The 13,303-nt window shown below is 41.8% G+C and overlaps 1 protein-coding gene across 2 annotated transcripts in view; it reads left to right on the top strand.

The window, feature by feature from the left end:
• Positions 1-12,598, top strand: part of camsap2a (calmodulin regulated spectrin-associated protein family, member 2a) — a 46,430-nt gene extending 33,832 nt beyond the window's left edge. For both annotated transcript variants that reach the window (XM_061779903.1, XM_061779902.1), the window contains 7 exons: positions 117-2,172; positions 3,019-3,155; positions 4,874-5,097; positions 6,879-6,951; positions 8,456-8,571; positions 9,001-9,119; positions 10,308-12,598. In XM_061779903.1, the coding sequence (XP_061635887.1) occupies positions 117-2,172; positions 3,019-3,155; positions 4,874-5,097; positions 6,879-6,951; positions 8,456-8,571; positions 9,001-9,119; positions 10,308-10,616 (3,034 nt within the window). In that variant the 3' untranslated portion in view covers positions 10,617-12,598. The remainder of the gene's footprint in view (positions 1-116; positions 2,173-3,018; positions 3,156-4,873; positions 5,098-6,878; positions 6,952-8,455; positions 8,572-9,000; positions 9,120-10,307) is intronic.
• The last annotated feature ends 705 nt before the right edge of the window (positions 12,599-13,303 follow it).

The following is a 13,303-nucleotide window of genomic DNA, read 5'->3' as shown; positions in this document are numbered from 1 at the left end:
TGCATAACTCAGTACTCCTTATCTTACAAATAGATATTTAAGAGAATTAATTTCAAGGTTAAATATTATGTTGTATCATCAAAACATGTCCTTAACAAGTCTATCTGTTTTCTTAGGCCTGGGCCTTACGGAGTATCCTTTGACATTCCCTTTGACAAAGAGGAAGCTGCTTCTTCTTCCCATGCTGCCACACGCGGTATGGTCAGGTCCATTAGTACTGATGACGGTTCTGGTTTTAAGGTCCACCACCTTCCTCATGGGATGAAGCGGAACCTTTCCTTCCAACCAGTCAATGGCAAGAGCCTTGGCATCGAGGAGGAGGGTTGCCCAGACAGTCTAGCTGGTATGGACCCTGAAAGGCGAACCTACCCTAGTGGATCTAGCAAAGTCACCATAACAACTCCCTCCATAGAGGAGGCCCTCCAGATAATTCACAGCCCAAGTAGGCCCCCCGTGGAAGGTATCAACAATGGCTTCTTCCTGCACAGTCCAGAACTTGGAACTGACCTTAGTAGCTTGGAGCCGTTGTCCGAGTTGGACACCAAAGGACCTTTGAGCCAGACAGACACCACAGAGGTGGACACTGGCATCCACATTCATACAGAGGACATGCTGGATGAGGATTCATCACTGAAAGATTGCTCTGTGAACATGGAGCTTGATATGGATACCCCAAGCCCTTGCCCAAGCAGTCAGAGCAAATCCCCCACAGCACTGAGGATGACCAACTTTGCTGAACAGAAGATGAAGAAGATCTTTCCATCAGCACCAGACTCAGGCATGGAGAGCAGCACCTCCCTTAAAACTACTCCAGAGGGTTCGGATTTTGGTTTACCATTATCCGTTTCATGGGCCCCCACTCCAGAACACAGCCCCATCCGTCAACAAACGCCAAACGCCCCTACTAAGGTGTCGCCTGTCCAGCTTCCACACAATGACCCTGCTCAGGTCATGGCAACTGAAATGGTTGAGCTGAGGATGCGCTTGGAGGAGAAACGAAAAGCCATTGAAGCGCAGAAAAAAAAAGTGGAGGCAGCTTTTACTAGGCACCGTCAAAAGGTGGGTCACTCTGCCTTTCTCAGTGTGGTAAAGCGAAAAGGGGACGGAGCTGCAAGTGGAACAGAGGAAGGAGGGAAGGTTAAGGATGAAGGCAACGCTGTGAGTCCCACCTTGAGGTGTGGTCGAAGCAGTGCAGACACACCTGATGGGGCGGAGCAAAGCAGCACAAGCTCCTGTTGGCTAAGGTCTCCTGGTGGAGGTGGTCAAGGGCACATCCAGGTTACTGAGGCGGATCTTACAGAGTATACGCGATCCATCGAGAAGCTCAATCATTCTTTAGCCTTCCTCCAGACCGAGATGCAGAGGCTAGCACAGCAGCAAGAAGTCATCATGGCCATGAGGGGGCAGCAACATCAGCAGTCATGGGTCATCCCTCCCTCTCACACAAACCCCTCGGCGCAAAAATACGGTAGAGGCGGCAATGTGACTCGATCCTCAGGACCCTCTTCACCGGCAGACTCCCCTAGCTCCGCCCACCGCTCTCCAACCAGCATCAAGCGTAAATCCGCCTCCTTCCACTCACGTAATCCCCGCACTTCTCGCCCTAATGAGCTCAAGTTGGCCCCTTACAACCGTGTCCTCACCGCCCCCCAATCTGTGGATAGTATCCCCAGACTGCGACGCTTTTCTCCCCGTTTGCCGACAGCCAGCTCCTTTGTTTACATGGGTGAGAAGGCTGCAGCCGCCAGTCCTGAGCCAGTCAACAAGCAGACAGACACACTCTTCTCCCCAGACAAAGAGCTCAGTGCCGTTTGTGCATTTCCTCCCAGTTCGCTCAAAGAGCAAACACAAGTGGACTCATATGATAAAATCCAGGAGCCAGAAGCTCCCAGCCAACTAAACACCACTGATATGGAAAAAGTAGGAGTCGATCTCAAACCTGCACAGTCGTCATTCGCTGAGGTTTTGGCACACCCGGTGGTAGAGACCTTCACGGTAACCCGCACAGACATCCCCACACTGCCGGAAGTCAAGGCCAACCTGATGGAGGTTCCCCTAACAGTTGTGAAGCCGCTAAAGGATTTGACGCTGGATGACAGCTTGGAGATGGAGCTCAGAGCTGTGGAAGGCCATGAGGATGAACAGAGGATGCATTGCGGCTTCTTCTTCAAGGTCTGGTTCAGTTGTTGTTTCCAAGGGTGTTCATCACATTTTGCCCACCATATAACCTGACTTAGCTAAAGTCTTGAACTGTAATTGTACTTTACTTCATGCGTAATTTTCACATGATGATATAAATGATTCAGGAAGCATGAGGACGACATCATCTTACTGTTGATAGTTTGTGAGGACTGCTTTAGTGTGAGCTGTGATCTAGGTCACTGAACTGGGTCTGATGTGAATAATTTAGGCACCACTGTGGAGATGTACTTATAGAGAAGCTAAATACAGTACAAAGTGAAAGGTAGTACTAAGGGATGTTCACACAAAATAAGGAATCAAAAGGAAACTAAGTTAATTTTGGCCTAATTTGAAAACATTTCTGAATTGCTGTGTAACATTTGGTGAGTGTGGCTATCCACTGTTTGACAACAACTGAAAGCCTAAAATTACAGTTGCTATTGCATGTGACAATAATAATACCCAGCCTGCCATCTTTTTTATAGATTGTGCCAAGCTGCCATCTGAAAATTGTATTAGGGTTTTAAAAGCAGTTAAATTTTTGTTTTTGGGTTTTCAAAGTGCTTGAAATTATAATTACTGTATTTTGTTGTATGTAAAGTCACGTCTACTAATAAAGAGATGACTAGGTGGAATTCATCAGAACTGTAAGGTGCTGGCTGGAAAACCTTAAAAATATATCTCAATACTTCAGCTTGACCTTAGAAAAGGTGTATAAATTTTGTAATGTATGTAACAAAATATTTAAAGCATCGGCTATGCTGGGAAGAAAGCTTTATTCTTGTCATTTTCTCAAGCAATGTGAGGAGATTTGACCTTATCTCCTAATTGTCTCAGGAGGATGGAAAGGCAGAGGAAAACATGGCTCAAAAGAGGGCGGCACTGCTAGAGAAGAGGATGCGAAGGGAGAAGGAAAGCCAGCAGAGGAGGGTGCACCAGGAAACCGAACTGGAGCAAAAGAAAGAGGAGGCTCGGTATGCTCTTTTTTAACTCTCGTTTATTTGATATGCAAGTTTTCGAACATTTTTTACTCTTTTCTGGACACTTTTTCTACTATGTCTACTTTTTATGTATTTATTTTTAAATAAGAACAAATAAGTACATAATTAAATATAAAAATAATTCATGTTAACTAGATGTAATTTAGGCGGCACGGTGGCCGACTGGTTAGAGTGTCAGCCTCACAGTTCTGAGGACCCGGGTTCTATCCCCGGCCCCGCCTGTGTGGAGTTTGCATGTTCTCCCCGTGCCTGCGTGGGTTTTCTCCGGGCACTCCGGTTTCCTCCCACATCCCAAAAACATGCATTAATTGGAGACTCTAAATTGCCCGTAGGCATGACTGTGAGTGCGAATGGTTGTTTGTTTCGATGTGCCCTGCGATTGGCTGGCAACCAGTTCAGGGTGTACCCCGCCTCCTGCCCGATGACAGCTGGGATAGGCTCCAGCACGCCCGCGACCCTAGTGAGGAGAAGCGGCTCAGAAAATGGATGGATGGATAGATGTAATTTATGTAAACTTTTATAAATTGCTCAGTAGTTTTTTGTTCATTGACTGTTTTTAATGTAAAGCATTAATTGTGTTTCAAAAAGTGCTATTTAAACAAAGTTATAACAGGGCTCTGCCCAGGTGTTATTATGTCAAATATCTTGTGACAAAAATGACTTTGCAACATACAGCATTATTATTCCCAACATATTAAGAGTATGAAATTGAATTCCCTTCAGAGAGCCAACACATTTTATAATGCAATAAGGAGAAATATATTTCTCGTGTATAATACGCATCCCCAAAGTTGACCTCAAAATTCTGGAAAACCCTTCTACCTATGTATAATGCATTTTTACAATGCATGATTTTGCTTCTACCCATATGATCAAAACTTGAAGTGTTATCTGTATTTTGTTAGTTTTTTCAAATAATTATTCTGAAGTTAAGCACTTTATTTGAACACGTAATACTTTTTTTAATTTTCTTGCTCTTATTTTGAAATTCACATAAATTTACTTTTATTTAGTAAATTAGAAAACACACAATTGTGTAAATATATTTGATTACCCAGGCAGAATTTGTAAGATGGCTATAATTCTTTAAAGAAAACATGAAGGGCCAGGCGAAACACATTTAGTTTTATTTTAATAGGATTCAAATTAAAATGCCAAGCATTTCAGAAAAGCATTATCATCAAACAAAACATAACCATGAAGAAATTAATGATGGTTGTTGTTCAGTCATCAGTCGTATTTAAAAAATAAAAAAATAAATAAAAAACAATATTTCATCAATTCTGCCAGGGTATAATAACTTGGAAGCACAACTGTACATATGCAGTCATACATACCCCTGTTATACTGGAATGAAAGTGTAGGCTACACCTTTTTTCATAGCCTCTAGGTGCCGCTGGCATATTAGAATGAAAGTGTAGACCTTTCTTATAACCTCTAGGTGGGGGTGGCATACTGAAATGAACATGTACCGCTTTTTCATAACCTCTAGATGGCGGCATACATTTAAAAAATGGGAAAGTTTTTTTCATTTCCCCCTATACCTATGTAGAATGGGCACTATTGATTTTTGACGTTTTTTTTGGGGGGGTGGGGGGATGTGCATTAACCATGAGAAATGGTTCTGGTATGGTATGTTCTGTTGAATTGTTGAGCATTTCTCTGTTTTTGCCGCTGCATTGTCTCCTAAGGTTGAAAGCAGAGGAGGAGCGTATCCGAAAAGAGGAAGACAAGGCCAGGAAGGAGTTCATCAAGCAGGAGTATCTTAGAAGGAAGCAGCTGAAGCTGATAGAGGACATGGACACAGTCATTAAATCTCGACAAGTTGCCGGCACAAAACAAAGACGAGGCCGACCCAAGTCCGTCCGTCGCGACAGCATTGACTCCCCAAAAACTCCTGCCAGAGCTGCCACAGGTAACCATAGAGACGACACCTATGTTAGAGAAAGTCAAGCTCATCTTATGTCTCAAATGTTTGTCTTTATATGTATGCCAATCAAGGCCGTTTTACAACCATGTTCTGCAACAGTGTTGAAATTATACCCTGACCAGACACGTACACAGAATTCCACATTCAATCCAAAAAGACAAAAAATTCTGCCTTGACAAATGTAATTATGGTAAATTTTTACCGACACTGTTTGAAGGATATTTTTTAAGGGTCATATTCTGCCGTTTGGACGTAAGACTTATCACACCTTTCAACCTTGCACATTCTCCCGTCCAGACTTCTGAGACACCCACTCTGCGTAACCTGAAAACTTATTCGCAACCACCAGATAGGCGTGACTCATATAAGTCTGAGGCTGGCTGTGACTCATGGAGCATGGAGTTTTTCTGAGGCTTGTGAATGTCATAAAAATCCATATGGAAAATATACCACACTTAAAATATGAAAATACCTTCTGTAGCAGAGGTGTCGTCGACAATGAGTCGTGCGCACGAGTAACAAGTAATTTAATCAGAATACTGTACTTATGACTGACCGTTTGTTTGGAGGATCATCAATAAAAAAAAATAGGGTGTACCTGTGTTTTTTAGTTTAGGGGTGCCCTGCAACCTTCCCTGCACCATAGATTGCGCAACTCACTTTAACATAGTTAATAGCTGACATCGAAGCAAATAAAAACAAAAGATTCAATGTCTAACTCACCATTGTGCCACTACAATGACTGTAGTTGTAATAGTGGGAGCCCTGCACTTTGAAAAAAAACAACCTCCAAGCAGCCAGAAGCATGTTTGAAGCCGAAAAGCTACTTGCACTCGCACAGGTGAAAAAATAATCCACTGGCACCAATATTTTTCGCCGGTTAATATGCTGTGATGTGGTAGACATTTGGCCCTTAGCGCAATGTGGTAGGGACACATTACAACCGTTGGGCAGTCGGTGAGCGTAGGTGAGTGTTATGGGCCTGGTGTGTCCCACACTGTCAGCACAAGTCAGCTGCTCCGGCCTGTTGCCGGGCAGTTAACTGAATCAAAACGTGCAATGTGATGTTTCACCTTCATGGGGTGCTGGACTTACTACAGCCTCCTGAGTGCAGAAAAGAAAAAGTGCTTAAGTCAACGGGAGAATGCGCACAGCATTGTGTGTCCAGGGCAAGATTTGAGAGGGAACGCCCACATTTTCAGGTTGCTCAACCAGAGTATGTACTATACCTGGCACGAGGGTGTGTAAATCAAGGATTTGAGTGGACGGCAGAATGCGGCCAGCCAGAAAAGCATGCAGCTGCATGCCTTTTTTTACTTTATACATACGGGAAAATAAGGCCCTAAATGTTGTTTTATTCAAATTGCCTTAAGCTATGTAGAACTGCACCGCATCATACTGACAGGTATATCTAGTATCCAACATGACCATCAGCTTGTGACAGCTTTTGCATCAAATTGCATTAGATTGTGCAAGTGTATCAGATGGTGTAGCCAATCAGTGTAAACTTAACATACTATGAGCAATGCATACTAGTGCATCAATGTACCAATGTATTATTTCTTATCTGTGATGTTTTAACTACTAGTTTTCATGCATGCATTTATGTGTGTTGTATGAGTTTACTTCAATCTTGGGTCAGAAACTGCATTACTGTGGAGAGACCTCCAGTGTCATCATGCATGGTTGTCGCCGTAACTGTGTGTCGTGCAAGTGCCCCATCTGGTTATCTCATATTCAGGTTCATGCCAATTTATTTTTTTCAGTCTCCAGTTTGTCCCTGGCATCCCTCAACTTGGGAGACAGCGATAGTATAAACTCTGAGAAAAGAGCACAAAGGTGAGATTCTACGTTTAAGTGCTGATTTGACCTTGCTCATGTGAGTTTATTTTATTAAATACAATTTTTAAAAATCATTGTGGAGTTGTGTAAGAAAATCACAGGCCGGCTTTCTCCAGGAGGCAGCTGTGATAGGCTGCAGATCCCATGAATGTTCGAATTTTATTACTATAACCATACAACATGGCTAAAATATCTGTCTGATAGTGCTATTCAAAACTAAGCATAATCATATTTGCAAAGGGGTGAAGTTTACAATTTTGCAATGATTTCTCAGCTTGTAAAGATAAATAAACTAAACTGCATAACAGGGCTATTGTACATTAGTTGTAGTCGTCCATTGCGAAATGGGACATTCATGTGTTGTTCATTGTTGTTGCACTGTTACTGATGTGTTTTACACATCTTATTGTGTGACATCAGTAGTTGCTTCAGACTTAGTAGTGACCGTTCTGTGATGCATAATTTATCTCATTTGGTACTGTGTAAACAAATTCACTAAGTGCACTTAAACTGAGGAGTGCGTTGGCCCTGGGAGAATATGACTTAATATGTCATATGTGTGCTGTCATATCTGAGATCTGAGTAGGTCTTAACAAACTGTGCGTTTTTACAATTTTAGTATGTAAGGTTTTTTTTTTTACTTTTCTTGACTGACCGCACTACACGTCTAACATATTTCTTGTATTGTTGCCACTGTTCCTCCTATTACTTCTCTCCTCACACATGCCAGAAGTGCTAGTTTAGCCTCTGGCAATCTCCTCTGCTTTCTGAGCTCTCCTAAACTGAGAAGGAGAAGGTTAGTCCTTGCTTGGTACTGAGATCAAGGTACATCATGTTGTTCTGGCCCTGGTCCTGCACTGCACCTTGTCCTCACACTGGCTTTGACTTGACTGAGCACAGCAATATTTGTTTGTTTGTTTTTTGTTTGTTTTTTACTCTAATGGTCATCACTTTATGCTTGTATGTCTGATGGTATGTTTTTACATATATAGCTGGACTGCTATATTTGTTCCCAACATGCTCTCAACTTGCATTCCTGATCATTTTTGGAACAACCGCAATGATTGTTCAGAGCTTAAATGATTTGACATGCTTAAAACAAGCCTCTTAATAGGATACGATTCAGTTAGCACTGCAAAATTCAGAATTTACTGACCCCTTGTATGGACCTCAAACACTCAACCAGACTGCTTCACATCACTGCCCTCACTACCTTTTGCTTTGCAAGCTTTGCTGCTCAACTAGTGCAAAAGAAGACCAGACAGCCTCTTGATTGTTGATTTGTTTTTTTGTTTGTTTGTTTTTAACCCTTCTTGCTGCAATTTTACACAGATTGCCTCGATGCAAGTGATGATATAATGAGGGTGCAAGCTTTCGGAAAGATTAGCTTTTATATCTACTTCATGCATGTATACAATAAATTTACATTAGATACAGAATTATATGGCGTACCAAACATGTCAACAGTAGATTCAATGTTCTTTATTTCAATGGCTTCTAGGCCAGATTCGGCAGATGGCTTCCCGTCCCCGAGTCGCAATAGCAGCAGAAATGGAGAGAAGGACTGGGAAAATGGATCCACAACCTCCTCTGTTACATCAATCACAGAGTACACAGGTTAGTGTAGTTCATTGCTCAGCAGCATTTGTTGCTGGTTTTTAAGATGTTCAAGTACTTTGGCTGCAGTTTGTGGAGAACTGTACTGCAATATTATCCTTTTTTCTGGTATACATATTGTACACTTGTTGCCAAACCTGGCCAAAAAGACTTTAAACATACAGTATTACACCCATATTACACCTCCTTTGGAAATGTTTGCTGCTCCACAGAATTCTCCAGCCAGTCTAAGTGTATAATTTAGTATTATGTTACAAAATCCCCTCAGCTGGACCTCTTAATACCATTCAAATGCCATGTTAGTTGAGTTGCAATTTAGCAAAGCTTTTGGATTAATCAAGAAGAGTAAGAACTGGGAAGTAAGATGCTTGACATAACCTAAGGTGTCATGATACCTGAAAGTAAGTTTTCTGTCCTGTTTCCATTCAGGACCGAAGCTCTACAAGGAGCCAAGTGCAAAATCAAACAAGCACATCATCCAGAATGCATTGGCCCACTGCTGCCTTGCTGGCAAAGTCAATGAAGGACAAAAGAACAAGATCCTGGAGGTAACAGCTCAAAATCTTTGTTTTTATCACCAATTTTTGACTTTAGTTTACGATCAGTGACACTTCAGATTAATTCAATATTGTAATTATAGTTTTAAAAAAATATTTAAAAAAATAATAATATCATAATAATAAAAGAAAAGGCAAATGACAATGACGTTCTTCAAAACTCGGTGAAAGTGGCCCTTTAACCAAAACCGTTAATACATTTGAATAAAACAACATGTTTGACAATTTAACATAAATAAATTAACACAAATATTCCCGTTCGTCAACGGGGGAGGCGGGATGCGGTTTGAATATTTTTTTTCCCTCTTAACAACGCTTGCCCGGGAAAATGTTCATGCACCCCAAACCCCGTTTGGATGCGCCCTAGGTGGCTACCCCGGCCAGCGCACAGTCCGCCCCGCTCTCTTTCCATGCCACTGAGTGCTCATTAGTTTAGCGGTGTGCAAGTAGACATAAGAAGCGCTTATAGTTTTTTTACTGTTAGTTTGCCACGTTGTTTGTTTTATTATTTTGAACATATTTGGACATAGTGTGGAATGCTGTGTTACACTTGAAAGACGAATAACGGTGAGGAATAAAGATACATAAAAGCAACAAAGACCAAGGACTTATTTCACAAAAGCGAGCAATCGCGGTAAAACGCTGCCTATTACAACATTAGGTGGCTTTAAGTTGGACTTAGCCACTAAACAGACTTTGCACTAAATTAGCTCCTCTCTGTTCACAGCCATGTCTTCAGTGTAAAAAGTGTGAGTCAGCAGGCTATGGAAGCCTTTAAGGGGTTCAAAGTGTGGAGTTTGCACGTTCTCCCCGTGCCTGGGTGGGTTTTCTCCGGGCACTCCGATTTCCTCCCACATCCCAAAAACATGCGTGGTAGGTTGATTGAAGACTCTAAATTGCCCGTAGGTGTGAATGTGAGTGTGAATGGTTGTTTGTTTCTATGTGCTCTGTGATTGGATGGCGACCGGTTCAGGGTGTACCCCGCCTCCTGCCCGAAAATAGCTGGGATAGGCTCCAGCAGGCCGCGATCCTAGTGAGGATAAGCGGTAAAGAAAATGGACCGATGGAAATACAATATGACTTTGTATTTTAGATTTGTTTGAGAAAATAAGTCATATTGCCTGTAGTGTACAGTATCCATATTCTTGGCTTTTTTAGATTGTTTTTCTATTGTTCCAGGAAATGGAGAAATCAGAGGCCAACAACTTCCTGGTTTTGTTCCGAGATGCCGGCTGTCAGTTCCGCTCCCTTTACACTTACTGCCCCGAGACCGAGGAGATCCACAAGCTCACAGGCATCGGCCCCAAGAACATCACGCGCAAGATGATTGACGGCCTGTACAAGTACAACTCTGACAAGAAGCAGTTCAGCCTGATACCAGCTAAGACCATGTCAGCCAGTGTGGATGCTGTGACCATCCACAGCCATTTGTGGCAAACCAAGAAGCCAGCCACCCCCAAAAAAGTAGTGCCTGCCCCCCAGTCCTGATGGAACCTGAACATAACCATTTCAGTTTGAACTTTCACTGTATATTCTCTTGATGATTCAAACACCTGCAATGCCAGTTAAATCTGTTATTTTATTTCAGTTATGTCAGATTCTCATCCCCGTGGTTCTTACTTCCCCACTACAAAATGGCACCCAAGTGGAATGTAAGCCACTGACAAAGAATGATGTAAATATCGTACCTCTTTTTAAAGACAAGTCATGTAGGACATAAAGGCACGTGTGAGTACTGTTTTTATTTCCTTTGTGCCAAAAGTAAAAATCAAGACAATATGAATGCTAGGACATTTTACTCAGAACACGGAAGCACTGAATGTTTTTAATTCATGTACAGATAGATTTTCATTCGCAATAAGTTTGTGCGGCCTTACACGCCTTAGGTTTTAGCGTGTGAGTGCAGCGAGCTGATTGTAAAGCCGCATTCAGAGAGACTTTTTTTGTAGGTACAATTTGGAAGAAGCCTTTTTGTTGTTATTTGTGCACAAACGTTTGTATATTAAGGTACGTAAATCTAAGGGCCAAAAAAGATTGATTCCATACAGCTAGCGTTCGCCACACAGCACGTGTGTGTTCAACTCAACAAAGTCAGACGGTTTCAGCTTTTACACAACCATTTTCTTAGGAAGAATGTAGGCCATCTCTCCTGATGAGAGTCTTCTTGGCTATCGAGATGTGTGAAAATATTTGTTGTAGGTAGTGATTGATCCTCTTTCTTGTATTTGAGTAAATACAGTAGAATTCATCCCTTTGTGATTTCTTTGCACTTACCTCTACAGTATTTCACAGGTATGAATTGTTTACCAGATCACAGAAGTAGCTGAGGATTACAAGTCAATATTTCAACCTTTCTTCAATATCAAGATTTAGGAAAATGCGCTTTTATTGTCATGAAGACATTCACTGGATGGAATTTGACCAAGTTAAGTCAGCATTTTGTAAGAAAGCAAGAAGCATATTGGTTTTGATTAATATGTGTCATACAACGGCTAAATTCAAAGATCGATTCTGTACATGACGGTTTTTAGCGCACTACCACCACTGAAAATTGGTCTTCAAACTTTTTGAGAGCTTTTTTATATCAAAGCAAGAACTGTTGTTTTTATGTAGAGTATATGCAACATATAGAAGAACCCTATTGTTTTTTTATTTGGGTTAGCGTTCAGGTTTTACGTAGTTTTACGTCACCTTCCATTTTCAAACAATTTCTTCACCACTAATCAGTGATAGCTTCATTTGTGACAGTTTACCATTTATGCTTCTGTTCAGAAAAATTATGTATAATCACTCATGGTGGAATCTGTCATACAGACTGATATCCAGCATAATGACACCTAAGGAGGATTTCCGTGCCAGTAAGTTGTAAACTGGTATTTTCTTAGAGTAATAAATTGTAGATTCACAGACACAAAGCTAGAAAGCTGAATGACAGTCATTGTTGTAATATACAGTAATAGCATATGTATTTAGAAGGACACCCTGTTAAACCAAATGAACGTCATGAGAAAGGTGTGTTCTAGTTGTAACATGTTTATATTTTTTGTTTAATTTCTCATTTTAATTGTAGGAAAATCACACAGTGTCGTGAGACAGATGATGTTTTGCTACATACGGGTAACAATGCACCATTTATTTATTTATTTATTTATTTTTGTTTTAATGTGAACAAATCTACTGACATGATGCATCATTTAAACTTGGGGGGGGGGGGGGCTATTTATGACTCAAGGAGCATGTACTTTTGTTTAAAATGTGGTCTAGTATGTCTCTATTGGTTACTGACCACAAAGGGGAATGAATATGTTAACTATTAGCTTATATTGTCATGTGAATTCAGACTTTGCTATGATTTATTCATTTTTGTTTTTTATTTTTTGGTCAATGTGGTGTCATAAAAGAGCTTGTTGAACATGTAGTTTGTTTGTTTTTTCTGCAATGAATAAACTCAGCATGGCCCTTAAAATACACAGGATGTTTGTTGACATTTTCAAGTTTGGCTATTATTCATTGTTTGCAGTCAAACAGGCAGACAAACGGACAGACAGACAGACAGACAGACAGATAGATAGATAGATAGATAGATAGATAGATAGATAGATAGATAGATAGATGCACATAAACCATTTTCTGCCCATTTTTGGAGTGCTGAAGCAGCTCAAAAGTGAACCCCAGCACCCCTAAAAATGAAGAGATTGAAGGGTGTGTTCCAACTACAGGGGGATCACACTGCTCAGCCTCCCTGGTAAGGTCTATTCAGGGGTGCTGGAGAGGAGGGTCCGTCGGGAAGTCGAATCTCAGATTCAGGAGGAGCAGTGTGGTTTTCGTCCTGGCCGTGGAACAGTGGACCAGCTCTACTCCCTCGGCAGGGTCCTCGAGGGTGCATGGGAGTTCGCCCAACCAGTCTACATGTGTTTTGTGGACTTGGAGAAGGCGTTCGACCGTGTCCCTCGGGGAGTCCTGTGGAGAGTGCTTCGGGAGTATGGGGTACCGAACCCCCTGATACGGGCTGTTCGGTCCCTGTACGACCGGAGTCAGAGTTTGGTCCGCATATCCGGCAGTAAGTCGGACTCGTTCCCGGTGAGGGTTGGACTCCGCCAAGGCTGCCCTTTGTCGCCGATTCTGTTCATAACTTTTATGGACAGAATTTCTAGGCGCAGCCGAGGCGTAGAGGG

This window comes from Phyllopteryx taeniolatus, chromosome 7 (assembly GCF_024500385.1).
Source record: "Phyllopteryx taeniolatus isolate TA_2022b chromosome 7, UOR_Ptae_1.2, whole genome shotgun sequence".
Taxonomy (NCBI): domain Eukaryota; kingdom Metazoa; phylum Chordata; class Actinopteri; order Syngnathiformes; family Syngnathidae; genus Phyllopteryx; species Phyllopteryx taeniolatus.
The sequence above is the reverse complement of the archived record's forward strand: the minus strand, read 5'-3'. Positions and strand labels throughout refer to the sequence as shown.